General features: G+C 33.8%; 2 protein-coding genes across 5 annotated transcripts in view; both read left to right on the top strand.

Annotated features, from left to right (window-relative positions):
• pidd1 (p53-induced death domain protein 1) overlaps positions 1–10,618 on the top strand; it is a 17,078-nt gene extending 6,460 nt beyond the window's left edge. For all 4 annotated transcript variants that reach the window (XM_016468974.1, XM_016468976.1, XM_016468975.1 and 1 more), the window contains exons 7-16: positions 417–566; positions 659–832; positions 1,942–2,089; positions 3,492–3,627; positions 4,913–5,063; positions 6,085–6,208; positions 6,322–6,437; positions 6,537–6,644; positions 7,991–8,169; positions 9,895–10,618. In XM_016468974.1, coding sequence (XP_016324460.1) covers positions 417–566; positions 659–832; positions 1,942–2,089; positions 3,492–3,627; positions 4,913–5,063; positions 6,085–6,208; positions 6,322–6,437; positions 6,537–6,644; positions 7,991–8,169; positions 9,895–10,126 — 1,518 coding nt within the window. In that variant the 3' untranslated portion in view covers positions 10,127–10,618. The remainder of the gene's footprint in view (positions 1–416; positions 567–658; positions 833–1,941; positions 2,090–3,491; positions 3,628–4,912; positions 5,064–6,084; positions 6,209–6,321; positions 6,438–6,536; positions 6,645–7,990; positions 8,170–9,894) is intronic.
• A 929-nt stretch (positions 10,619–11,547) lies between these two features.
• LOC107674848 (mitochondrial glutamate carrier 1-like) overlaps positions 11,548–27,757 on the top strand; it is a 26,840-nt gene continuing 10,630 nt past the window's right edge. Inside the window, exons 1-5 of the mRNA XM_016468967.1 lie at positions 11,548–11,690; positions 23,134–23,275; positions 23,381–23,506; positions 23,595–23,650; positions 23,732–23,822. Of these exons, the coding sequence (XP_016324453.1) occupies positions 23,256–23,275; positions 23,381–23,506; positions 23,595–23,650; positions 23,732–23,822 (293 nt within the window). The 5' untranslated portion in view covers positions 11,548–11,690; positions 23,134–23,255. The remainder of the gene's footprint in view (positions 11,691–23,133; positions 23,276–23,380; positions 23,507–23,594; positions 23,651–23,731; positions 23,823–27,757) is intronic.

Genomic DNA, 27,757 nt, shown 5'->3' with positions numbered 1-27,757 from the left:
TACACCCCTATATATATATATATATATATATATATAAGATACTAAATTAATATGTAATATATTAATAATTATAATCAATACATAAATGAATAATAATAAAATAATAATAAAAAATGATAATGTTTAGAGTGGAAAAAAGCTTAAAGTAAAATAAAGCTCAATTTTTATAATGTATAAATAATACAGTTGATAACTATAATAAAATACACTATTATTTTAATAATATATGAACAATTATAAATAAAAATATAGTATTTTTAACTTTATAATTATAATTAATATAATTATAATTAAGTTAATAACTATAAATTAATAAAATACAATTTTTAATGATTGATTAATACATAATTAAATAATATTTACTGTATTTTTTTGTAATAATTATAATAATATTTTTTCCTGTGTCACTCTTTTAGCCGGTAGAGGTGTGTATTCCATATCACAAAGCACGGAAAGGTGATGCTGCTGTTCGCAGGTTTGATGGTCGGTCTTGGACGACACTACCCACCCTGACCAGAAGGGGAAGTGAGAAACACAGCTGCAGGCCAGGGGGACGCCCAGCGCGGGTGAGCGAATCAGATCCCTCTCTGCCCAAAACCTGTAAGCCGTCTTGAGAGCATTAATGCACACATATATATTATCATCTGTGTGTTTGCAGTTGGCCTGCTGCAGTGTGTCACAGTTCTCGTGGTTTGTGGCCGTCTCGCGCCCTTTCCTGGACAGTTGCTCTGTGTCTCCAGAGGGGGCGCTGCTGGTGTCTCAATTTGACCCGGGGATTAAACTTACTTTCCCTCCGGAGTGCACAACAGAGACACGTACGGTCACAATGCAGGTCTGTACATGAATGTACTACGCCTTTTGTGTCATTAGTCTATACTAATATAATCTATAGATTAGCTTTTAATAATGAATAAATGAATTTTAATAATAAGATAGCTTTTTTAATGTTTTGATAGTGATACAACATGATAATTACTTTTATGTTATGGACAAAAAACTTTTCCAATAAAAATAATAAAAAACAGCATTCTACCTAAAGCTCTAATTTATTTAGTAAAATTAAATAATGTTGAAATGTACAGTAGAATGTATGAATAACTGTTCAGTATTTTTTAAAACCTATAATGTTATAAAATGATTTTTTTAGTGTCATTGATATACCATTATAGTTTTTGTTAATATAGTTTTTGTACGTTTTTAGATTTTTTTTAGATTAAAATACGTTTTTTATATTTTATTTTATTTCAGCTAATGTTCAGTGTCATTTAAGTATTATTTATATTGCTATTTTAATATTTATTAATATTTTAATTAGCTTTTATTTTTATCAGTGCTGTCAAATGATTAATCACGATTAATCGCATCCAAAATAACAGTTTTTGTTTACATAATATATGTATGTGTACTGTGTATACAGTATTTATTATCTATATATAAATACACACACATACAGTATATATTTTGAAAATATTTACATGTATATACATTTATATATTTATATTCTTATATTTTATATTATAAATATATTTAATATATAAACATAACATTTTTCTTAAATATATACATGCATGTGTTTGTATTTATATACAGTATACATAATAAATACACACAATACACACACATATATTATGTAAACAAAAACGTTTATTTTGGATGCGATTAATCACGATTAATCGTTTGACAGCACTAGTTTTTTTATTTCAAGTAATACATTTTTTATGGTTTTAGTTAACTATAATAACCCTGGTTTGAAGTGGAAAAATGACCCCTACTTCTAATAATGAACTTCTGATCAGACTGATGCTAATAATTGAAGTAATCTTATAAAAATAAAAAAAGAAACACTAAATATTAGCCGATACTGTTACAATCACAAATCGTTCAGCCTTTTGTGTTTATGTATTCTGTTCTATTTTGATTCTAATTCTGTTTTTTCTTTAGGTCCTACAGGTGGCGCTGTCTGAAGTGCAGGAACTGACCGGAGACCCTCATGCGAGTGCCAGCCCACTGTTGTGCCTCTCTCAAACTCCCAGCATGCACTTCCTTCAGCCAATCAGAGTGCAGATTCCTCTTCCACCTGGAGTGACTGGTATTGCATCACATTCACTCTTCACTTCTTTCCAGGAAACGGTTTAATTGTTAAACCGAGCAGATCGTAAGCTTATTAGAGTCTCGTTCATGCCTGAGAGATTTAAGTTCACAGACATTAATGCTGTTTAAAACAAATGAGGAATGTGTACAATGATGTCTTCATCTTCAACACTGTTGTTTTAGCATTTAAAACCCAAGAAACTTCTTTTTGTCAGATGTTGAACTTTGTTATTTTTATGTAATGCAGGGATTCCCAAACTTTTTTTGTCAGCTGAACCCCTTAGATGTAAAATTTTTGTTTAAATTACCCCAAGATTTTAAGTTAATTTTCAATATTTTAACAGCACATTTGCATGTTCTCTGATGTTGATTAATGGTCACATGAAGTGAAAGTAAACAGAAAAAATATCCAATCTTTTTTGGTAAGAGTTTTATTTTGATTTTGTAACAGGACTAAAGTGGACTCAAACCTCTTTTTAATTGTAATAGTGTTTCAGTTCACATTATATTCGCACATTATAGGATTTTAAGAACCCAGTCAAACTGAATAATAATCATAATATTAGTAATAATTATTATTATGTTTAACTAATTATAAAATTAATATTTGATCATAATTGTAATAATTTTAATTGTACACTGCAAAGTTATAATACTTTTATAATACTCTTAATTTTTAGCTTTTATTTTGGCAAAATACTAGTGTACTGCATATTGCACAGTATATACGTTTTACTGCCATTTTTTAAATAAATATAAAAAAAAATAGTATGTGAAACTGTATATTTTTAAAATAATTTAAATTATGTAATGTAGCAATTTAAAATCACTACATCATATGCTTAATTTAGCAAACGGTGTCCAATTAAAAAAATGCAGTTGATATTGTTTGTCATAATTTATTATCTAAGGGCCTGATTACACACATTTTCGCTGATCGGATATCTATCTGATTTGTTAAAATAGTTCCATTTACTAGTGCTGTCAAACGATTAATCGCATCACGTTTATTATTTTAACATTTTGGGAGGAGTCAAATTTGCACATGTGGTTTCAACAACCAGATGCATTTACACTTGTCCAGTTTTGTCTGGAGTGCGGCCCAGACCACCTCCTGATGTGGTTTGAGCGATTGGATTTAAATCAGTCTGGAAAGCATTTCGGAGGGCATTTACACCTGGTCTTTTCACGATCGAATAGCTAAAAAGGCCCTAAAAAAAAGGGTCAAGTCATGGGATACAGTGTCATTTGGTGTTAAATTGCACAGTTTTCAAAACTAGAATGATTAGTATGTAGTGTGCTATGCTATTTGCTGCCTCTATAATGTAAATAACAAAACAGTGTGTATTGCAGATGCATGTTTTAGTTTTAGGTTTGTGCGTGTGTTTGTGTGTGTTTAGGACAGATGGTGGACATGTCCCATTTGCACCTAATGCACGGTGACCCCACGGCCCACACCTGGACTGACATCACCGCTCAGGTGTCGCTTTACGTCACGCACATCTACGCCGTTTTCTCCATCACACACTTCTCATGGTGAGTGTCTATAAACACACATAAACATAAAGTGAACCCATACAGTCTGTTAAAAAAATTAACTAATTAATCACTCATTTTATCTGAAATTAATCGTGATCAATCCCACCTAACATTAAAGTTTTTAAATATACTTATATTGCAATAATTTCACATTCTTCAAATGAATGTAGAAACATCAAAGACAGTATATTTTTAATATTTGTTTAATGCCATCTATTTTTATGACTGAAGGTGAATATCACTGCTGTTACTTTAAGAGCTGCCACTGCTGAATGTAACTTGGATCTGACACGCATTGTATTTTCTCACAACTCTTTCGGTGTGTCCTCCAGAGGTCACGTTTTTAGGCTGCATACGTCATTAAGGATGTCTTAGTTAAGAAAAGTAACCGTAATAAAATTGACTGTTATTCCTTGTGAGGTGTAAAATATTGCCCCGATGATGCATGCAGTCTTCAAATGCGACGTCCGGAGGACGTAGACTCCAAAATGAGACGCAGCTTTTTTATATATTATTGCGCTTTAATATGAAATGATATACAGCATGCCGGTGTTCTAACAAATAATGCTACGCATTTGTGCATGCAGCTGAAGAGCATGGGTTACAAGCAAAACAGCTGACAGGAGAGGAAACATATGCCCAAACTACATAATTTTGACAAGCAAGAGAATACAATAGAAATGTAGTAGCCTATAGAAAAATGTAGTCAAAATGATATACAGTCAAACCAAAAATTATTCAGACACCAGATATAATTTTTTATATATTTTTTACTAGTGGGTGCCGGATAGTTCATAAATGTAAGTGAGGATAGCGAAATAAAGTGAACTGTGACATTATACCCAAAAATGATTCATACATTGGACTACCAGTAAAATTTGGGATCAAAAATATTCAGACGCTTTGACCTGACCATGTTTTGCTTAAGTGTTTTTTTCTTTAATTGCTAATGCAACCTTTTTACACCACAGACTGAACAAAATTAAGCATTGCTTGGTAAGTGGTTGACCTAAATTGGTATTATCTAATTGTGTACTTAAATTTAAAAGCTGACAGCTATTCAACCAAATTAATTTGTGAGACAGTCTAACAGAAGGATGGCATTATGAAGATGAATTTGTTCTGACACAGTTTAACTCTGAGATCTTGTCATATTTTATTACCATTTTCTAAAATATAGCGAATATACTGTGATAATGTGAGAAATGTTGAAGGTGTCTGAATAAATTTTCGTTTGACTGTATATATATATATATATATATATGTGTGTGTGTGTGTTCAGGTACTGGTTGTGGTACACCACTCACAGGTGTGTTAGTGGGGTCGTCAGGAAGATGTATCACCGCTTGAAACAGTTCCGGGTTCGATTTCTGGCGCTACAGAGAAAAAACGACCCAGAGCAGGTTCTGCTGCAGTGCCTGCCATCGGACAAGGTGAGAGTATGAGCTCATGTGAGGGTTTTCGTTGCTATGTTGTATTTAAGGTGCTCTGGGGGAAGCATACTAAGTCAAAAGAGTCTCTGTGCTTACAAGGTGTTTAAACTAGTGCTGGGCAACGATTAATTGCGATTAATCGCATCCAAAATAAAAGTTTATGTGTACATAATATATGTGTATGTACTGTGTATATTTTTTATGTATATATAAATACAAACACATGCATGTAATATTTATTATGTATATATAAATACACACACATGCATGTATACATTTAAGAAAAATATATTGTTTATATATTAAATAAATTTATATATAATATAAATTATATGAATATAAATAAATACATGTAATTACATGTAAATATTTTGTAAGTATACTGTATGTGTGTGTCTTTATATATACATAGTAAATATATACAGTACACACATATATGTGACCCTGGACCACAAAACCAGTCATAAGGGTCAATTTTTCGAGACAATATTTCATGATAAGACAATATTTGGCTGAGATACAACTATTTGAAAATCTGGAATCTGAGGGTGAAAAAAAAAATATTGAAAAAAATCGCCTTTAAAGTTGTCCAAATGAAGTTCTTAGCAATGCATATTACTAATTAAAAATTAAGTTTTAATATATTTACAGTAGGAAATGTACAAAATATCTTCATGGAACATGATCTTTACTTAATATCCTAATGATTTTTGGCATAAAAGAAAAATCAATAATTTTGACCCATACAATGTATTGTTGGCTATTGCTACAAATATACCCCAGCGACTTAAGACTGGTTTTGTGGTCCAGGGTTACATATTATGTACACAAAAACTTTTATTTTGGATGCGATTAATCACAATTAATCGTTGCCCAGCACTAGTTTAAACTCTTACAGGAAGTCAACCTATGAACTTGTTCATAGTTATAGGCTATGTACATTGAAGTAGGATACTTTTTTTTTTTTAATTTAAAATGACATACTATTCCTTTATCAGTCATGGTTCTTGTCTCTCTTTAGGCTGAAAGCAGGTTGGTATCTCTGTTGGAGCAGTATGAAGGTCCTCAGCCGTCTGAGTTGTGCGTCCTGCTGGAGGGAGAGCAGTTTTTTGCCGGTTTTGAGAGAGGCATTGACATCAATGCAGGTGGACACACACACATAAAACAGAAAACACTACAGCCTGCTATCAAACATATTAAAATCACAATAATAGCTCAAGTTTATTTAGCGGATTGTAATAGGAATGTGTTTCCTCAGACCGTCCGGACTGTAAAGATGGCAGACTCTCATTCACCTTTTACTCTCACCTGAAGAACATTAAAGAGGTGCACGTGTGCCCGACCCACCCACAGCAGGGCACAGTGAGAGGACAGGTGAGACAGGACTTGGGGTCATTCAGGGGTCATAGTTGTTGGATGTTCAGCCCAGTATTTCAAGTCAAAAGTAATGTAATAAGATGTGTGTCCTTCTAGGTGTCATTTTACCGCGGTGAAGTGCCCAATGATCTTCCAGAGGAAGTGGCGAGTAAAAGAAAAGGTCATGACAACCAGTGGATGGCAACTCTTCCTCTCCGGATTCCTGTGAGCGATCTGGAAGATCTACTGTACAACATCATGACTCTGTCCCAAAGCACACAATGCTATATTGTGTTTTATAAGATATCTCTCTTAAGTTTTGCTCCAAAATGTAATGCCCAGTGAAAAGAAATACTTTAAAATATATTTACTAATTATTTATATTTAATAATTAAATATTCGGCACCGATAGCCTTGTGGTTGGTGCGTCGACAACTGCATTTAAGAGCTGCGGATGACATGGTTATTTTAAAGTGTTAGTTCACCCACAAATTTTAATTCTGTCATTAATTACTCACCCTCGTGTCGTTCCAAACATGTAAGACCTTCGTTCATCTTCGGAACACAACTTAAGATATTTTTGATGAAATCTGAGAGCTCTGACCCTGCATAGACAGCAAGGATATTACCAAGATCAACGCACAGAAACGTAGCAAGGACATCGGTAAAATAGTCCATGTGACTAGTCCATTTTGCCAATACAATAGTCAATTTTTGTGCGCAAAGAAAACAATAATAACATAATTTATTCAACAATTCTTCTCCCTGAGTTTTCCGTCTTCCACCATTTTGGAGAGTACCCCAGAATGTAATCAACGTAATCAGCATTGTTTACGTTTAGTAAACAGCGCACGTATGCTGAACTTAAACAACGCTCATTACGTTGATTACGTTCTGGGGTAATATATGTATTATATATTATTATTTTTATATTGCTATATAGAAAATGGAATGCTGTATGTATATTTATATATATTCTGTGTTTCAGTATGTATATATACAGTGGGTACGGAAAGTATTCAGACCCCCTTCAATTTTTCACTCTTTGTTATATTGCAGCCATTTGCTAAAATCATTTATATTATATTATTACATTTTTATATATAACAGTATAATTCATATTATATTATTATAATATAAATGTATATTTTGAAATATTATATAAGCATAAAAAAGTATATTTGTATTATGTACTTAAATATACTTTATTAAGCACTGTATGCAATTAAAGAAAATTGTTCCAATTAAAATGCACAAATTAAAGTGCTTATTAGCAACCTGCTAATTCATTAGAATCATCCTTGAGCGATTGTCAAGATTCTTGTGTGGGACGTCTGCTATAAGTGATTATTAACTAATGTTTAAAATCAGACACTTATTACAGAAGGTTCCCTTCTAGTTAGTATGCTGCCTATCTAGACAGTGAGGCGACTCCCACTAGTGTTTTGAACATAGCTCATAAAAAAATATTTCAAGTTTGAATCATGTATTTCATTCATTTTGTGCAAAATTTCGGTCTATAATGTAACCTCTGACAGATGAATGAGTATTGTTTCATCATGTACACACAGAACGCAGACTGTGATGGGAGCATCTCCGGCGAGCTGAACCTGGGCGACCCGGAGAGCGGCTACCTGACACAGACCAACCTGCTGTCCATCTCCTTACGCATCAACCATGAGTGGCAGAACATCGGCATCAACCTGGGCATCAGCTACGACCAGCTGGAACGCATCCGGAACCAACACAGGTGGGCATCAGATCAGAGCCAGCAGAGGGCACTGTTAATCAGGCCCAAATGGTCAGTCTTTATTACAGGACTGATTTACTCCAGATTTTACAGCGCACATGATCTCCAGATCCCCTTAACGATTTCTGTGGCATTCAATGATGCAATCATTTCAGATTTCAAAAGGGCAGTAATAACAGGTTAGACATAAATTGTACTACCAAAATAGGTTGTTGTTTACATTTATTGCAGCTTGTAATATTTGAATATTAATTAGATTCTGTGACTGGACAGTCCAGGATTTATTATCAAGCCAGAGCAGTATGACCTCATTAATATTCATGAGCTTTTAATATCTTAAGTTCAGTTTTTCCATCACAGATGTGTTTGCGCTGGTGTAAAATCACTCATAATCATTAGAGAGAGAGAGAAGCAGTGTGAAAATGAGTGATGGAGGAAAGGAATGAAGACAGCAGTGGTTTTATGAGGGGAATGTGAGTGTTTTGTGTTGATGGCTCAGCCATCTGGGACACTGCAGGAGACGGCACACACTCACACGCATGCATGCACGCTCTGTCTGTTCTGTAGTCTGTTCGTCTTTTTGTCTTTAATGTCTCTCAACTCAAGTTAAATTTCAAATAACCTATTTTATTATGGAACAATATAGCAGTCGAATGGAAATAAATTATGAGAAAATAAGTTCTGAAATGTTGCAATCATTAAATAAAAATACAAAGCAATGCCAGTCACAAAATAAGGCAATCATTTCAGAACGAATTCATTTCAAGGCATATTTAATGCCATATTTTATGTCCGTTTTCATTATAAATTAAAACTTTTATGCCTTATTTATTTACATGCCTTATTAACTTATAATCTCATTATTCTAATACTGCCAGAAGATTCTCTTTTACTACTCCCATTATTGTTTAATGGGAATAATAGTAATAATAATACAAACAACAATAATGCTAATAATTATGTGTGTTATTTTAATATATATATCATTTTGTGTGTATATACTGTGTTATTTTAGTATTTTTGAGATACCATTAGTTTTTATTAATATTTTGTTTTAAGTTATATTTTCATATTTTCCATTTTCTTTTTAATTTTAGTTAAAAGTTTTAATAATTGTGTTGTGTGTTTTTGTCGTTAATTATTTTTAAAAATATGTATATATATAATTTATAGTATTTTTATTTCATCTTAGTTTTAGTTACTTTAATACATCAAAATGAGAAATGTTTTCTTGAAACACTGAAAATGAGAAACTATCTGAAATAAGATAAGATTTTTAAAACTTTATTTCATTTCGGTTATCAATTTTTTATTTTAAGTAACAAAAATATTTTTTTAATGATAATGACCTTGATGCAGGTTTTTTTTTTTCCGGATTACGTCAATAATCAAAGTCAATAATTTAGGAGTTAAAGGTGTTAATAAATCAATGCAAAAATGTGTTATTTAGACTCGTGTTTAATTTCATATATTTAATTATTTATTATAAATAAATATATAAATTGTTATAATATTATATTATTTATTCATTACTTTTGTTATATAATCATTATTGATCATATCATTATAGTCATATTATCTTTAATTATATAATATATTTAATTTTGTTCATTATGTCTCTTTATACTTTAATTGACAAAATGCAGACAGATCAGATAATTTTAGTAACAGTAATAGTAGCAGTAGTAGTTATAGTAATAAAAATTAAATTTCCTTTTTTCTCAGGGACTTTGGGGCCCAGGTATTGGCGATGCTCTTTCATTGGGCGAGAGCGCAGCAGGGGGCGGGGCCTGGGGCGGTGCAGCGGCTGATGAAAGCGCTGGTGGACAGTGGTAGGCGGGACTTGGCGGAGGAAGTAGAGGACGTAGTGACTCTGGGGAAGAGGAAGTATGAAGAATCACTAAAGAGAGTCGGACTGGAGACGGCAGCCAGCTCTACAGACCCTCAGTCCAGCTGACACACACTCACATTGTGCTGCCAACATCATGACATATAAACTCCCACCAGCAGCACTGCAGACCAACAGTGACACATGCAGACATACAGTACAACGTCTCGTCTCACAGGACAGTCACTGGGTCTCAGAGCAGCTGTCCGTCTGAATGATGTCTTCATTAGAAGTCTGTCTCTCTCTCCTGTGCCTCTCCAGCTCACAGTGTCCAGCAGATGTATTTTATTTGTAGTGAGACACAATGCTGCACATTTACATTGAGCCAAATTATCCATCCGTACTTGTTACATGTTCTTAGTGTTTTAACCAAGAAACAATCAAAAATATTTTTTATGTATGAGGGTGAATCCCACGCAGCCTCTCAAAAAAGGTCATATTTCATCCTAAAATCAAATAAAAAATGTGATTAATTTAACGTTAACTTATATTCAATAAATAGTTATAAATTTTGCATTAAAAAATGAAGCTATTTTGGGACAAGCACATTTTATCCCCCCTTCCTCATTTCTGAAATGTTTCCAGATGTTCCTCTTTTTTTATTTATTTTTTTTTTTAATTAAAGGCTGTGTGTGTGTGTGTGTATCTATGTATTTCCTATAATTATATATATATAATATATAAATACATAGGTACATATACACATATATTTAATTATTAAATGTAAATATATTACATATAAAATTATTATTGTATTGTGCTTATATAGCAACAATAATGTACTTTTTAATTAAAATGATAAATTAAAGGCAGTTTTGTTCACGTTGTGAAATTTTAGTAATAAAAATAAAAACCAATTCACATTAAAATATAAAAATTTGTTCTAAAATTAAAATAATAAATCATAGGAAGTGTGTATATGTATTTTATTATACATTTTTGTGGTTATGAGAGTCTGTTTCGCTATATGTAAATGAGAATTTGGGGGTAAAAAGTGCTTATTTATCATGAAATTAATGCAAAAAGGACAATGCAAAAATCCCAAGGGACACAAATAATAGGCTTAATATTTTCTTTATGCAAAATCGAAATGTAAATTAGTAGTGCAATATGACCAGGACATGTTCTCGACATTATGAACATCTGCACAGTCTAAACTACATGATTAAATGATTAAATCAGTGATATTCATTCAACTCCTGTTTTTTTTTTTTGTTAGTTTTTCTTTTACACAAAAACAGTAAGTGTGGTGTTTTCCTAAATCCAAAGGGCACTCCAACATCATCCCTGCTTGATGTAGTAGCCTTCCGTGTGTTTAGCTCAAGGTCAGCGTTGCGTCACGCCGATGACGTAAGCACGCTTTTTATTTATTTTATTTATTTATTTTTTACCTCAGAAAGGAACCCTGAGGCCGCCGTTACCGACACGCGCCAGCAGGCGGAGACCCAAACACTGCCTACCGTCCTCTCCTCCTCCTCCCGTAGTGTCGTGCTTTTACTCCCTCCTTTTCCTACAAACACACGAACGCGAGTAACACCGGCAGCTTGAACTATTATCACACACTGTCACCGGAGGAGGAACGTCACATGAAGCCATAATAATCCGGAATAACGGGACAAAACAGCAGGATCCGGTATGTACGCTTTTCTATAAGCGCTTATTTCTTAGACGAACATTTGTATCATATTAATATTCACATTCGTTTTGCATAAGGAAACTGTTCAAATATAATTACTTATGATTTGGTCGGTCACCGCATTGTGATGTAAGCAGTCAGAAACAGAAATAACGGTAACGTTACAGTGGTTCATATAACGTGATGTGGCGGAGCGTTTTCCCGTTATGTGGCAAAACGTGATTCCCCATCGCTGCGTGACGCAAGAAGGCGTTTAAAATCCAACGGGACAGATCAAACCGGCAAACGGTAACGGTAGGATTAAAACGAGAAGGCGCTTCTTTGACAGCTTCGCTTATTCTAACGGCCGCGTTCCGCGCGCGAACATCTGTTTTTCATCACACAGCGGTGCGCGTTCGGTTTTTGCACCGTTTGTCCGTTAGTCGGGTTTATTAACCGGTGGAATCCAGCCGCAGAGGCATTAAAGACGGCGTTATGTCTGAACGGATCTGCGGAGGATCATCAGCAACATCAGTCTCGTGGATTTGAACAGGATTCTCTGCAGCAGAATTATGTCATCAGACACTATCAGCGACCTCGTTCAGATGCTGCAAATATTTCGTCTTCTGTATATTTTGGCATTTATTTTCCGGTGATGAAGTAATTTCGTCCTTGGACTAAAAGCAAACGACTTTTACAAACGTGCTACAGAATCGTGGTATTTTGGACACTGAAATACCATATAAATGCCATAATATGTGACCCTGGACCACAAAATCAGTCATAAGGATCAGTTTTCTGAAATTTGCAAAGCTGAATAAATAAGCTTTCCATTGATGTATGGTTTGTTAGGATAGGACAATATTTGACTGAGATACAACTATTTGAAAATCTGGAATCTGAGGTTGCAAAAAAATCTAAATATTGCGAAAATTGCCTTTAAAATCGTCCAAATGAAGTTCTTAGCAATGCATATTACTAATCAAAAATTAAGTTTTGATATATTTACGGTAGGAAATTGACCAAATATCTTCACGGAACATGATCTTCTTTATTTAATATCCTAATGATTTTTGGCATAAAAGAAAATTCTCTTTAAAAAAGATAATTTTGACCCATACAGTGTATTGTTGGCTATTGCTACAAATATACCTGTGCTGCTTATGACTGCTTTTGTGCTCCAGGGTCACATATATGAATTTCAGTAGCCTACCATGGTGTATTAGCATTATTGTACCATAGTATATTAACATTATTGTACTATATGTTGCGAATCAGCTCATGGGGGAATATGAATAATTAATCATAACTCATCCAGTTTATTGGGTGAGGGGACTGTGACGATTTGTTAATCTAATGAATAACTGATTTGTTAAATCAAATGAAAAATTGTGTGATTGGTCCAGATGCTACATATACCTTGTTTTTTATGCTGATACTATTGTGTTCCTTACTCTGGAGTACCATGTAATACCATGGTATTGGATTATTACAATAATAATACACCATGGGATTTAAATGGTACTATATTATGCTTCAAAGAATGTTCAAAAAACATGGTAATACCATGGTACGTTCTTTGTAGGTTGCTTCATCTGGCTTGAAATCGTTGCGATATCAGCTGTGTTTCATATTGACTAATCTTTAGCTTTATAATGTGTGTCTTTCAAACACAATCTGGTCTCAGGTGAACTTTAGTGTAAGTCAAACGTCTGCTGGCAGGGCAAAGGTGGAAGATAACTATTAAGAGGAGCAGAACACCTTGCAGATAACAGATTCTTGCAAGTTGTTCTTCAGTTAGAGCCGAATGAATATTTTCACATACAGTACATCTCATTTAGATAATGGAATACATTTTAAAAGAATTAAAATATTGTTTAATTTCTATTGTTCCTAATTCCATTTAAATACTACACTGTGTTGTTCACACACACCCTTCTTAAACTCTTACCGGCTTAGTAGTGAGCACCGTGAGAGAAAGAGAGAGTGAAACAGCATACGGTCTGAACAGGCGCGCACACACACACACACACACACACACACACACTGGTGAGAGTACTGTACATCAGCTAACCAATTAACCAGCAGACAGCGAGAGCTCATGCTCTGAGTGGCTGATATTCATCTCTCTCATCTTATCGCTCCTTACTCTCAGTAAATCTGCCTTTGTGCTAGTCTACAGTCAGTCACTCATCACTGTCGGCTCATTTCTGCACACATTGATTCGGAAGGAGGGACTTTGTAGAAAACGAAGCGTTTGAGAGAGGCGGAGCATAGAGGACCTACAATAATGTACAGTATTTGAAAAATAATGTGTTTTTTGAACATTAAAGCATGTCAACATATTCTGTTACACCAAATACACCAAATAATGATCTTTAAAAAAGCATCATATGACCCCTTTAACTTTATTTCCCTTATGAAACTGATGCATTTTAGTGAATTAATTCATTTGGACTGTTCATTTCTATAAACCTGACTCGATTAACTGGTCTTTCGATTCATCACTTTCTTCTCCTTGCAGAAACCATACATGGAATAAAATGTAATAAAATATATAAAATGCATAAAAATACATTACGATTTCCACAGAAATATGAAGCAGCACAACTGTTTTCAACATTGATAATAATATGAAATATTTCTTCAGCAGCAAAATAAGCATATTAGAAACAAACAGGATCAACAAAACTGTTAACAACATAATTAACGGTAATATCCCAAATAATATTAATATTAACAATATAGTTTTAGTTCTAAACAATGTACCTTCTGAAAGTCAAATGATTTACAAATCAGTTTAAGCAAACCATTAAAAATTAGACATTAACCTCTAATTGACTATAGTCTTCAATATTTGTCCGCTCCCTGCATCTCAGTATCACTGTAATATTTACTCACTGGGATGCTGATATTTATTCATCTGGGTTTGTATGTTCTCTCAGTAGCACCTAAACACAGTGTATGTTTGTGTGCATGTGTGGTGATTATAATCAGGTAGCAGGGTTTGAAGCACAATGTAAAACCTCCTGAGATCAGAATGAAACCATGACAACAGGCCTGAGGCAGAGAGGAGTGGACCGTACAGATGTGGGGAGCTGGTACAACATCTGTTGTCAGAGTCAGATGAGCGACGGGTGCGGTTTGGTCAAAGGTGCACAGAGATTTCTATGATTCAGGAACGGACAACTGCAGCTTTCATTCAGCATGCATTCAACTGATCATGTATCATCATTTCCACAAAAATATGAGTCTGTACAACTCAACACCAACAAGAAATGTTTGAGTATATTAGAATGATTTCTGAAGGATCATGTGACACTGAAGACTGGAGTAATGATGCTGAAAATTCATCTTTGATCACAGAAATAAATTACATTTTAAAACATTCAAATAAAAACAGTTATTTTAAATTGTAATAATATTTCACATTATTACTGTTTTTAATGTATTTTTGATCAAATAAATGCAGCTTTGGTGAGCAGCAGGCTTCTTATAAAAACAAAAAATTCTTACCAACCCGAAACTTTTGAACAGTAGTGTATATATTTTCAAAATCAAATAGTGTATTTTTTTGTGTACTTCTTTCCTTTTTTGGAGCTTGATACTATAAATCAGTATCATTTTTATTCTATGGACAAGAAATGTTCTTCTAAACTCCTATTGAACGACATGAGGGATGACTATCCATTTTAGGCTGTTTTTTAGTACTTGTTGCTCTACAAGCTCTAACCATCTTAACCGAGATGATCTACCAGCTTGAAACCAGGTTCGCTCATTGGCAGAGCAGCTGATGATCTTAAATGTCGGACTAGAAACATTTTCCAGCAGGGTTTTCCAGAGAGAAGCGGTGGCGTCTGCAGAATGACTGATTTTGAAGTTCTTTGCTTCAGCAGCTGCTTGTGATCTCAGGTCAGCTTCACCTACTTTCTTCTCCTCCTCCTCCTCTCCCTCCATCTTTCCCTCCCTCCGTCTTCTCTCTCCTCCCACCCAGCTGTCTCTCATTACAGCTCCCTCTTCTCTCTCTCTTTACACTCTTACATCCTCGTTGATTCTCTGCATCCCTCCATTTGGCAGAAACGCAATATGTTGCTCACTTACAGAAAAGTACATTGTAAAATAAATGTTTTTGTTTGTTTTTGGAAATGGTCCTATGGTAATACCATAGTTTAGTTTTTTGGTGTTGGTAAGAATTACTTTTAAAGGGGTGGTTGACTGTTTTTTTTCTCTAGGCTTGATTGTGTTTAGGGGGGCAGTCTAACATGTGTTAATGCTTCGTTTTAAAAAAAACACTCTGTCCCTTCTCCTATAAACACGCTGATCATTTCCTGCTTTTATGATGCCCCTCCCTCAGAAATACGTGATGGGCTCAGATTGGTTAGCTGGCTCAGTGTGTTGTGATTCGCTAAACCGCTAGTGCGCGTCTAAACGTATTAAACGATAAATATTGCTTATCAATTTGAACCCGATTGAGACCCAGAGAATATTAGTGAAGAGCAGGGCCGCATTAATACCGCACTGGGTCCCGGGGCTATGACTTACTGCAGCCCCCCCCATCACAATAATTATATATATATATATATATATATAAAGCTTTAAATAGGATTTTTATCCCATATCAAAATTCTTGATGCTCTGAAATTTGGGCAAGACCAAAGAGCTGTCAAAGCATGTCAGAGACAAGATTGTAGATCTGCACAAGGCTTGAATGGGCTACAAGACCATCAGCGAGAAGCTTGGTGAAATACAAAACAACCATCAATCGGCCTCGGTCTAGAGCTCCGTGCAAGATCTCACCTCGTGGGGTAAGGATGATCATGAGAAAGGTGAGGGATCAGCCCAGAACTACACGGGAGGAGCTTGTTAATGATCTTAAGGCAGTTGGGACCACAGTCACCAAGCAAAACATTGGTAACACACTATGCCGCAATGGACTGAAATCCTGCAGCGCCCGTAAGGTCCCCCTGCTCAAGAAGGCACATGTACAGGCCCGTTTAAAGTTTGCCCAAAAACATCTAAATGATCCAGAGAAGGCTTGGAAGAAAGTGCTGTGGTCAGATGAGACCAAAATTGAGCTCTTTGGCATTAACTCGATCAAACTCATGTTTGGAGGGAGAGAAATGCTGACTATGACCCCAAGAACACCATCTCTACAGTCAAGCACAGAGGTGGAAACATTATGCTTTGGGGCTGTTTTTCTGCTAAGGGTACAGGACGACTTCACCGCATTGAGGGGAAAATGGACAGGCCATGTACTGTAAAATCTTGGACGAGAACCTCAGCCAGAACACTGAAGATGGGTCATTGATGGGTCTTCCAGCATGACAATGACCCGAAACATACCGCCAAGCCAACAAAGAAGTGGCTCAAGAAGAAGCACATTAAGGTCATGGAGTGGCCTGGCCAGTCTCCAGACCTTAATCCTATAGAACATCTGTGGAGGGAGCTGAAACTTCGAGTTGCCAAACAACAAAAACTGTAAAGCACTGAATAAGAAATTATATTGTATAAAATAAATGTACAAATAAACTGAATAGTCTTCACTGTATAAATTCAATATACATTCATTCTTATTTATTTTACAAAAGTGATTCAGTCAAGGACAGTAAGTGATTTTCTTTCTGATGTTTGATTTAGCTACATCATTGACACAAATGGCAACAGCAGCTATATTAGGCTGCTTTAGAGGAATAGTTCACCCAAAAATGAAAATTCTATTGTTGTTCTAAACCTGTATGAGATCCCTTCTGCTTTTGAACACAAAATAATATATTTGGAACAATACTGGTAATCAGACAGTTGCTGGGCCCCCATGACTTCCATAGTATGAAAAAATACACTATTGGAGTCAATGGGGACCAGAAACTGGTTACAATCATTCTTCAAAATATCTTCTTTTATGTTGAGGAGAAAAAAGAAATTCATAGAGGTTTAGAACAATTTGAGGGTAAGTATATGATGACAGTATCTTCATTTTTGGGTGAACTATCCTTTTAAGATCTCAACATTGCACACTAACTAATGATAAAAAAGTGAATTCGCAATCAGCCACCCCTTTAAAGAAGTCTCTTCTGCTCACCAAGGCTGCATTTATTTGATCAAAAATACAGTTAAAACAGTGAAATATTATTACAATTTAAAATAACTGTTTTTATTTGAATATGTTTTAAAATGTAATTTATTCCTGTGATCAAAGCTGAATTTGCAGCATCATTACTCCAGTCTTCAGTGTCACATGATTCTTCAGAAATCATTCTAATATTCTGATTTGCTGCTCAAGAAACATTTCTGATGATTATCAATGTTCAAGACAGTTGTGCTGCTCAATACTTATCTAATATATTTTTATTTTATTTCAATTACTGTTTTTTACAATAACATAATATTTATTAATATTTTGAATGAGCATTTATTTTTATATTTTCAGTTTTCATTTTAATTTTACTTCAAGTTTTAGTAATTTTGTTACATGCTTTTGTCAATTTATTAGTTTTTTTATATTTTTATTTAACTTTATTTTATTTCAGTTTATTACTATTTTTAGTTTTAGTAATTTTAGTACTTGAGCTTATTGTTTATTTCAGTTAGTTGCAACATTTCACATTTTTAAAACTTTAAAGTTTCTTAAAAGTAGTTTTTAAGATTTACAAATTTCTTTATTTTATATTTATATTTTATTTTATTTCAGCCTCATTTCAATTATTATGGTATTACTTATTAATATATTGAATTAGCTTTTATTTTTGTCTGTTTTCTATTTTTATTGTAATTTTATCTTAAGTTTTAATAATTTTGTAATTATCATTTTTTATTATTTCTTTTTAATTTTATTTCAGTTTATTATAGTAATTTTAGTTCTTCAGCTTATACTTATTTACATCAGTCAGTTCAGTTAGTTTTGTAAAAAAAAATTTATATTTTTATCTCTTATTCATATTTTATTTTATTTCTGCTGTATTTCAATTATAAGAACACTTTCAGAAATCATTCTAATATGCTGATTTGCTGCTCAAGAAATATTGCCTATTCCTGTCAATGTTGAAAACAGTTGTGCTGCTTAATATTTTTGTGAATTCTTTTCTAGATCCTTTGAGGTTTAGTTTCAAAAGAAATTATTTGAAATAGAAATCTCTTGTAAATTTTTTTTAATGTTTTTACTGTCACTTTTGATCAATTTAATGCATTCTAACTGAATAAAAGTATTCATTTATTTAAAAACATCCCCAAACTTTTGAACAGTTACGTATGTAAGACAAAATAAGTGATGAATGTCTACTATTGACTGTTAGTCAGCACAGGCGTGTGTATGAACATATTAGCGCTGTACGTTCATTAGTCACAGTGAATTACATTCACACACACACACAAACCACAGGCCTGAGATCAAATCTCTGGCTCTCATTCATACGATTTTCAAAGCCACTTTCAGTCCGTTTCCATGGAAACTATCTGACTCGTGTTGTGTAGAAATACTGCTGAGGAGCCTGAAGATCAGAGCGGCATTGGCAGGCTGGAGTTGTTGTGGATAGTTGATATCATGCTGTTCTCTCAGATGATCTCTGGAGTTTAAATGGGGTCAGAGTGCTTCATCGTTGGTTTTAAAGTGCACACGTGTATTTTCCGGTGCATTCTGGGTGCTCATTGACATTATTTTCTCCTCGGTGGCATTAAACGTCTCTAAAGCGTGAAAGCTGTACTTACAGTAGCAGGATAACTGCTGTTTGGTTGGTCAGTTTGGGTCAGTTATGCTGTTTAGTCTGAAGTCTATGGTAGACTGGTGAGTCTGATTGATTTGATTTAGACAGTCTTGTACGTTTGTCACAAGACCAAACCACTGCTAACACAAAAACATCATTCTCAGCTTCTTCTGTTCCTCTCTGGACTGAAATTGAAACTTTCATCGCTCAGATGTTGCTCTTTCTTTGCTCGGGAGACTTGATAGACTTTATTTGAATTATCTTTTTTTCTCAGATGTTTCTTTCTTAATGTAAGTTGATGACATGCAGGCACAAAGAGTATAGCAGTGTTAGTGTTATTTATATACTAATATAGCATTTATTCATATTTTGAATTAGGTTTTTTATATTTTTATATTTTTGCATTTTTGTCATTTTTATGTTTTTTTATGTTTCTGTTTAGCTTTAATTTATTTCAAGTTATTATTTTTAGTTTTAGTAATTTTAGTACTTCAGCTTAAACATTTATTTCAGTTTTCAATTTATTTCAATTTTTTCATGTTTAAAGCTTAAAGCTTTAAAGTTTTTTAATCTAATATTTATATTGTATTTTATTTAAATTACTGATTTTTAAATATAGTATTCTATTATTTATTAGTATTTTGAATGAGCTCCTAAAATGAATTTTCATTTTAGTTTTACCTTACATTTTAGTAATTTTGTTGCATACTTTTTCATTTTATGTTGTTTTTAAAATATTTTTATTATTTATTATTTAACTTTATTTTATTCCAGTTTATTATTTTTAGTTTGAGTAATTTTGATACTTAAGCTTAAACTTCTTTATTTCAGTTAGTTGCCAAGGCAACATTTCACATTTTTAAAGCTTAACATTTTTAAAGTTTCTTAAAGTTTTTTTTAAGTTATTTTTTTTATTTCAATTACCAATTATTTCAATTTTATTTCAATTTTGTTAATATATTGAATTCGCTTATTTTTTTATTTTAATTTTAATTTTAGCTTAAGTTTGAGTAATTTTGTAATTGACATTTTTATTAGGTTTTTATTATTTCTATCTAGCTTATAGTTATTTACTTCAGTTAGTTGCCACATTTTGTAAAATATTTTTAAAAATCTTATATTAAAATTTTATTTTTTTTCTGCTTCATTTCAATTGCTGATTTTTAAAAGTTTTAGCTTCAGTTGTATAGTTTTACTTATCAATGAATAGAATTGAAATGTGGATCGCTGCTCAGATCATTTCCTCAGTGAATTTGATGAGAAATGTCTGAGGTCATACTGAGATCTTTGACTTTTGATTGAGACTTTGGCAAATCTGAGCACAATTCGAGACACTGGGATCTCTTCTGAAACTCTACAGGAGACACGTGTGAGATTATGGAGTCCTTTTCTCCGGAGAAACATCTGAGAAGCAGGAGATCTCAGCAGAAGTCTCCAGAAGTGTTTTTTCCAATCCAAAAGAAAAGTTTTTGTAAGATTTTTTCTTTTGTCATTGTTGCTTGACATTCATGAGTTACATATCTGTGTTATAGCACTGTTCACTGATAGTAGGAACACTGTGCCAGTCAAAACAGACCTGATATTCTCTCGGATGAAGAGAAAGATGCTGAGAGTAGGATGGAAAAACAATAGTCCTGCTGAGATTTCGGGCTGCTCCAGACTGCTTTGTGTTGGTTATTTCTGATCTTACAAGCTATAGGCTATCTCACGAGTGTGAAGAAAAAGAGGAAACCAGACAGTGAAAATGCAGAATTGAAGGTAGCAGAGTCCAGTCCAGTCAGCAGAAATCAGGAAACGCCTGAGTAGAGAGCAGGAGGAAGAGAGGGACGGGACATTGCGAGAGAGACGTGCTGATTGGCTGAATGGAGGGGAGGAACGAGGGAGAAAGACTGACTGTCTTCAGGTCATTTAAATTCCACATATGATTGGCAGGAAACACACAGAAACAGCTCCTGACCTTCTGCCAGCTTATCATGAAGATTTCATGACCATCAGAGCTGCTGACAAACAGTTGTGCTGTACACTCTCAGTCGTGAATATGGAGAACTGGTTTGGGTCGGAGATCATGGCATAATTCTTGTAGCTTTAATTCTACACATTAGGGAAAGTTTCAGCAACATTTCAGTGACTGCAATAGTTTGATGATAACTTTTAAAATTGTAAAAGTGCTTTCCATCAGGACCAGTGTCAACAAAACATACACAATGTCATTATTTATCACTTTAATGTACATTTGCATGAAATTCTCTATATATAACTTACACTTATTTCTGTTAGTTGTCAAAGCATTTCTAATTTTTTCATTTAATATAATATTTATGTTTAATATTATTAGATTTACATTTAGTCATTTAGCAGACGCTTTTATCCAAGCGACTTACAAATGAGGACAATAGAAGCAATCAAAACTAACAAAAGAGCAACAATATATAAGTGCAAATGACAAGTCTCGGTTAGCCTAACGCAGTACACGTAGCAAGGTATTTTTTTTAAAATATATATATATATACGCACATACACACATACACACACAAAGAGAAAAACAAGTAGATAGAATAGAAAAATAGAAAGCTAGAGTTAGATTTTTTTAATAAAAAGAAGACAAACAGATAAAGTAGAATTAAAATAGAATAGAAAGTGCTAGAGTTAGAGGGTCAAATAAAGATGGAACAGATGTGTTTTTAGTCGTTTCTTGAAGATGTTTAATATTATTAATTATAATTATTATGCATTAACACTGTTAATATAGTGTTTTGTTTAAAAAGTATACTATGTCAGAGCCATGGCAGTGTTATTTTAGCATTATTTATATACTATTACAGTGATTATTAATATTTTGAGTTAATATATTTTGAATATTTTATTTTTATATTTCCAGTTTTCATTTAAATTTGAGGTTTTCTTTTAAAATATTTCTATATAGCTGTAATTTATTTTTATTTGAGATAGTTGTAGTTATCTTGATACTTTAACTTCTTTCAGTTGTCAAAGCTTTCTAATTTTTGTTTTAGTTTAAGTTATTCATCTGGTATTTATATTAATATTATTAATTCCTATTATTATTATTATTATATTATTAAGTTAGTTGTTAAAGCTTTTCTAATTTTTGTTTTGGATTTTTTTAGTTTTTAATTTAATATTTATATATATTAACATTAATATATATTATTTTTATATTTATAATAATTATTATTACTGTATTTATTTATCTTAAGAATTAATATTTTGTAATCATTATATTAATAACAATAATTATAATTTAAACTTATTTCAGTTATTTTCGTTTGATTACGATAAATTAAATTAATGTTTTATGCCTTCATCTGATTACCAGAAAAATTAAGAACATTTTATAAGGCCCTATTATTGTTTAAAAAAGGACCCTATACAAAAAAAAGAGGTTTAAAATACAGGCATGTGGTTCTTAATTTCTTTTTATTAATTTGCCATTTGTAAACTGATGTTTACTGTTGTAATTGTATTGAAATATCAATAGCATTTGTATTAAAACTAGGCCTATATTCACTGAATGTAATCAAAAAATCGAGAATTGAATTGAATCGAGAGCTTGCTAATCGAAATCGAATCGGGACATCTGAATCGATACCCAGCCCTAACAGAGAGATGAGGTGAGAGGAACAGATGGGGAAGGAAAGGAAAGAGCGAGTCCAGTTTGAAGAATTTCTGGAGTCAAACAGTGATAGATGACACCTGTATCAGAAACACACTAATATCCTCTCAATCTCTGTGTGTGTGTCTTTCAGAGATCAGCCAGAGGACGGTGAATCGACTGAAATCCAAATCCAAAAACACACAGAAATCTGCAAAGACTGCACTCTCCGACGCCTTAAACACACACACTGAAGAAGTACAGGGAGCCAGATAAATGGCTGACAAACAGATCAGGTATCACTACTTGACTTGGTGTTGACCTCTTTTGACCACTAGCAACCACCTAAAACCCAATGATACTTCAACTTATGTGCCGTCTCCTCTCCTGCTTCGCTCCAGTTTGCCTGCCAAGCTAATAAACGGCGGTGTGGCGGGACTGATCGGCGTTACCTGCGTGTTTCCCATCGATCTGGCCAAAACCCGCCTTCAGAACCAGCAGAATGGATCGCGCCTCTATACCAGCATGTGAGCGTTCAAACAGACGGTTCGAATCATATAGAAGATTCAGTTCATTAGATTTACTTGTGCTTGATGTGTGTACTGTGCTCTGCAGGTCAGACTGCCTTATTAAGACCATCCGCTCAGAAGGATACTTCGGCATGTACAGAGGTACGTTTATGTGGTTAATTGTCAACAAAGAGCTTATTTGTGAATGATGTCACTGAGAATGTATGTTTGTCTCTCTCACAGGTGCGGCGGTGAACTTAACTCTCGTCACTCCTGAAAAAGCCATCAAGCTGGCGGCAAATGATTTCTTCAGATTTCACCTCTCTAAGGACGGGTGAGACATAAACACACACAGGATGTAAAAAAAAAAAAAAAAAAAGTTACTGGCATAATTTTTTATATCTAAATTTTTCTATTTTAAAAATATTTTACATATGATAGAAAAAATGTTCGATATAGCGTATGATATAGGTACGTGCTATGAGTGACGCAGACAGCACACACAAACACAAACACACACACACACACACACGCACAAACACACGCACACACACACACACACACGCACGCATGCACAAACACACGCAAGCACACACACGCACACACACACACAGCCTCCGTTAATAGATGGTCCACTATTATTTTCTTCAAGTCTGCACACAGACGATTCAGCAGCAGTCAGATCATTGTATTTGTAATGGCCTACGAGACAAAACACAGATGCATTAAGGGTACAAACACACTCCCATTACACATTCCCATCAAACACGCGTCAGCTCATCTGCCTCTAACAGCCTTTGTTGAGCACGTCACCTGAAGCAGCTGCTCATTCACAACCAGCTCAATGTTTTTCATTACGTTTGGTTTCTTAATTTGTGTATTTTTCCACAATGCGAGACTTAAGTACCCCTTCTATACCGAAAGCATCTGCAGAAACGGCCACAGGTTCCTCAGATCAGTGAGACGGGTTTCCATTCACATATTTGTAAGGATATTTTGGGATGTTGCATTAAAATATGGTAGATGAAAAGCCAAAGATATGAATAAAATGTCCAAAATGTGCATAAAAACTTACATGCTTGCTTGAGGCGGTTTTATTTATTCATATTTTGAATTAGCTTTTCTTTTTTATATCTTCAGATTTCATTTTAATTATCTTTTATTCAATTTAATCTTGTTAAGTGCTCTTATTAGTTTTATTTATATATTTCTATTTAGCTTTCATTTATTTTTATTTCAGTTTCAGTAATTTTGGTACTTCATTTTAAACATATTTCAGGTAATTGCCAAAGCAACATTTTTTGTTAATTAATTTTCATCTAATAGCTTTATTTCAATACATATATACATACATTAAAAAGTAATATTAAAAAATGTATGTAGTTGTTGGCGCCGATGTGGGCAGTGCACCGACATATAGCGCCGTTGTGCTGCGGGCGTCCCAAGATTGAATCCTGCCTCATGGACCTTTGCCGATCCCTCCCCTCTCTCTCTCTCACTTCGCTTCCTGTCGTCACACTGTCCTTTCTAAAATAAAGGCAAAATCACAAAAAAAAAACTAATCTTAAAAAAAAAAAGTTTTAGTAATTTTAGTACTTCATCTTAAACTTTTTTCATTTAATGTATTAATATTTTATTTTGTTATATATATATATATATATACATGTGACACTGAAGACTGGAGTAATGATGCTGAAAATTCAGCTTTACATCACAGGAATAAATTGCATTTTAATTAGGGGTGTCAGTCGATTAAAATCTTTAATCTAATTAATTACGTGATGTGTTGATTAATTAATCGAAAAAATTTCATTTGGCTGTGAAAATACCCCCAAAAGATTATTTAAAGCTATTTTTGTGTTAAATGAGAAAGTATTAAGTAGCCATTACAAATAGTAGCTTTAGAAAGAAATATTTTATTTAATTCAACATAAAATGTATTGCACATAAACACCTCATGGACCTTTGCCGATCCCTCCCCTCTCTCTCTCTCACTTCGCTTCCTGTCGTCACACTGTCCTTTCTAAAATAAAGGCAAAATCACAAAAAAAAAACTAATCTTAAAAAAAAAAAGTTTTAGTAATTTTAGTACTTCATCTTAAACTTTTTTCATTTAATGTATTAATATTTTATTTTGTTATATATATATATATATATATATATATATATATATATATACACATGTGTATAAACATTTAGGCTACAACGGCCCAACATAAACTATGGAACATAAAAGAAGATAATTTGAGAAACATCTCAGTTTGTTTTTTTTTCGTTCATGCAATGAAAGTCATTGGTAACCAAAACAGCTTGTTACCAGCAGTCTTCAAAATACTTTCTTTTATACATTGACTGACAGTCACCACTGATAAAGTTGCTTTGCAATGATTTGTATCGTGAAAAGCGCTGTATAAATAAACTTAAATTGAATTGAATAATTAAAAATTTTTTTGGGAGAACTATCCCTTTAAAGTTTTTCCCCCCATTTTTTGTATTTTTTATTTTATTTTATTGTATTTTATTTATTTTTATTTTATTTTAAATGAAATAATACAATAATACTCTAAATAAGAAACTAAAACTGCCAGCAGGTGGCGGTAAACGTCTTTATGAGTCTTTCATTCGATTCGTTCAAACGGCTGATTCATTCATAAATAAAGTAAATGGCTTTCTCTATAAATGGGTCTTTGAATCATTGGTTTACACGATTCGTTCAAAACGTGGATTCATTCAGAAACTAAACACCACTGTGTTGCTCGGTGACGCACAACAATTCTTCTGTAGCTTTAGGTAATATTTTTGTTAGCAAAACTGAGCAAAAACATACAATATTGTGTTTAAAATATAACAAAATATTAATTTCTTATTTACTGAACTGTTGTATATCTATCTTGAACTTTAGGGCATAACTGCACTTATGGAGTTGTTGACCTGCATCATATTTGTCAACAGTCAACTATATGAAATGTAAGATGACATACAGGTCTGGGGGCGGGGCCTGTGCGTTAACTTCTTTAAAATATTTTAATCGAGATATTTTTTCATAACTAATTAAGTTAATGCATTAAACTGACAGCCCTAATATATATATATATATATAGTATGTTTATAATATGACATTGATTATACAATCTAATAGGTGTTGGTAAAAATTACTTTCTATTTCGTTCCTTGTAACACCGAGGCTGAATTAATCTTGAGCTAAAAGAACTCACACAAGCTCGAACTGTTTGATGAAGAGGATGACATCATGATTCATCATATTTGCCATTTTATCAATCATTCTATCCTTTGCTATCTCGTCTATGGTGGGTTACACACCCCACAACACAACCTGCCTTCTTTATAAGCTTGTTGAGTTTGTTCTTCTCCTTCTCCAACAATCCCCCTCCCCAGCTGGTGACAGCATACAAGATCACAGATGATACTACAGAATCATAGAAGGTCTTCAACAGTACCTGACATACACCAAAGGATCTCAGTCGCCTTAGTAAATGAATGTGACCCTTCTTATAAACCTTTACTGTATTGTCAGACCAAGCCAGAGGCGACAGCGGCAAGGAACCAAAACTCCATCGGTAACAGAATGGAGAAAAAAACCTTAGGAGAAACCAGGCTCAGTCGGGGGCCAATTCTCCTCTGGCCAGACGAACCAGCAGGTTGTTCCATGCTGCAGCAAAGTCAGATTGTGCAGAGGACTCATCTGGTTCCCATGGTCTTGTCCCGATGGCTGTCTAGGTGAAGAGGTCTTCACTGGGGATCTGTCTCTGGGGCTCATCTAGTTATCCTGGTCTCCGCTGACATTCAGGGATGTAGAGGTCATCTCTTGGTGCTGATCCACCATCTGGGCTGGATATGGACTGGATCCGGGTGACTGCAGTGACCATCTGATCTGGATACAGACTGGATCTGGTGGCTATGGTGACCTCGGAATAAGAAAAAAAAACCATGCCAAAAAAAATGCCATTCTTCTTACTATGTAACAAGTACATCGGGTGTTATGGGAAGTGTTCCCGGTTCCGGTTGACCTAATTGATGCAGCCTAACAATCCTTTAACGGATTTGAATATTAGAAATGCATTAGTGTGTTATGTGTAAGCCAGGTTAAAGAGATGGATCTTTAATCTAGATTTAAACTGACAGAGTGTGTCTGCCTCCCGAACAATGTTAGGTTTGGCCCAGAGTTTGGGCGCTAAATAGGAAAGGATCTGCTGCCCGCAGTTGATTTTGATATTCTAGGTATTATCAAATGGCCAGAGTTTTGAGAAC

Source organism: Sinocyclocheilus anshuiensis, unplaced genomic scaffold, assembly GCF_001515605.1.
Source record: "Sinocyclocheilus anshuiensis isolate Anshui unplaced genomic scaffold, SAMN03320099.WGS_v1.1 scaffold941, whole genome shotgun sequence".
NCBI lineage: Eukaryota > Metazoa > Chordata > Actinopteri > Cypriniformes > Cyprinidae > Sinocyclocheilus > Sinocyclocheilus anshuiensis.
Note: the sequence above shows the minus strand (reverse complement) of the source record. Positions and strands in the feature narration are given on the sequence as shown.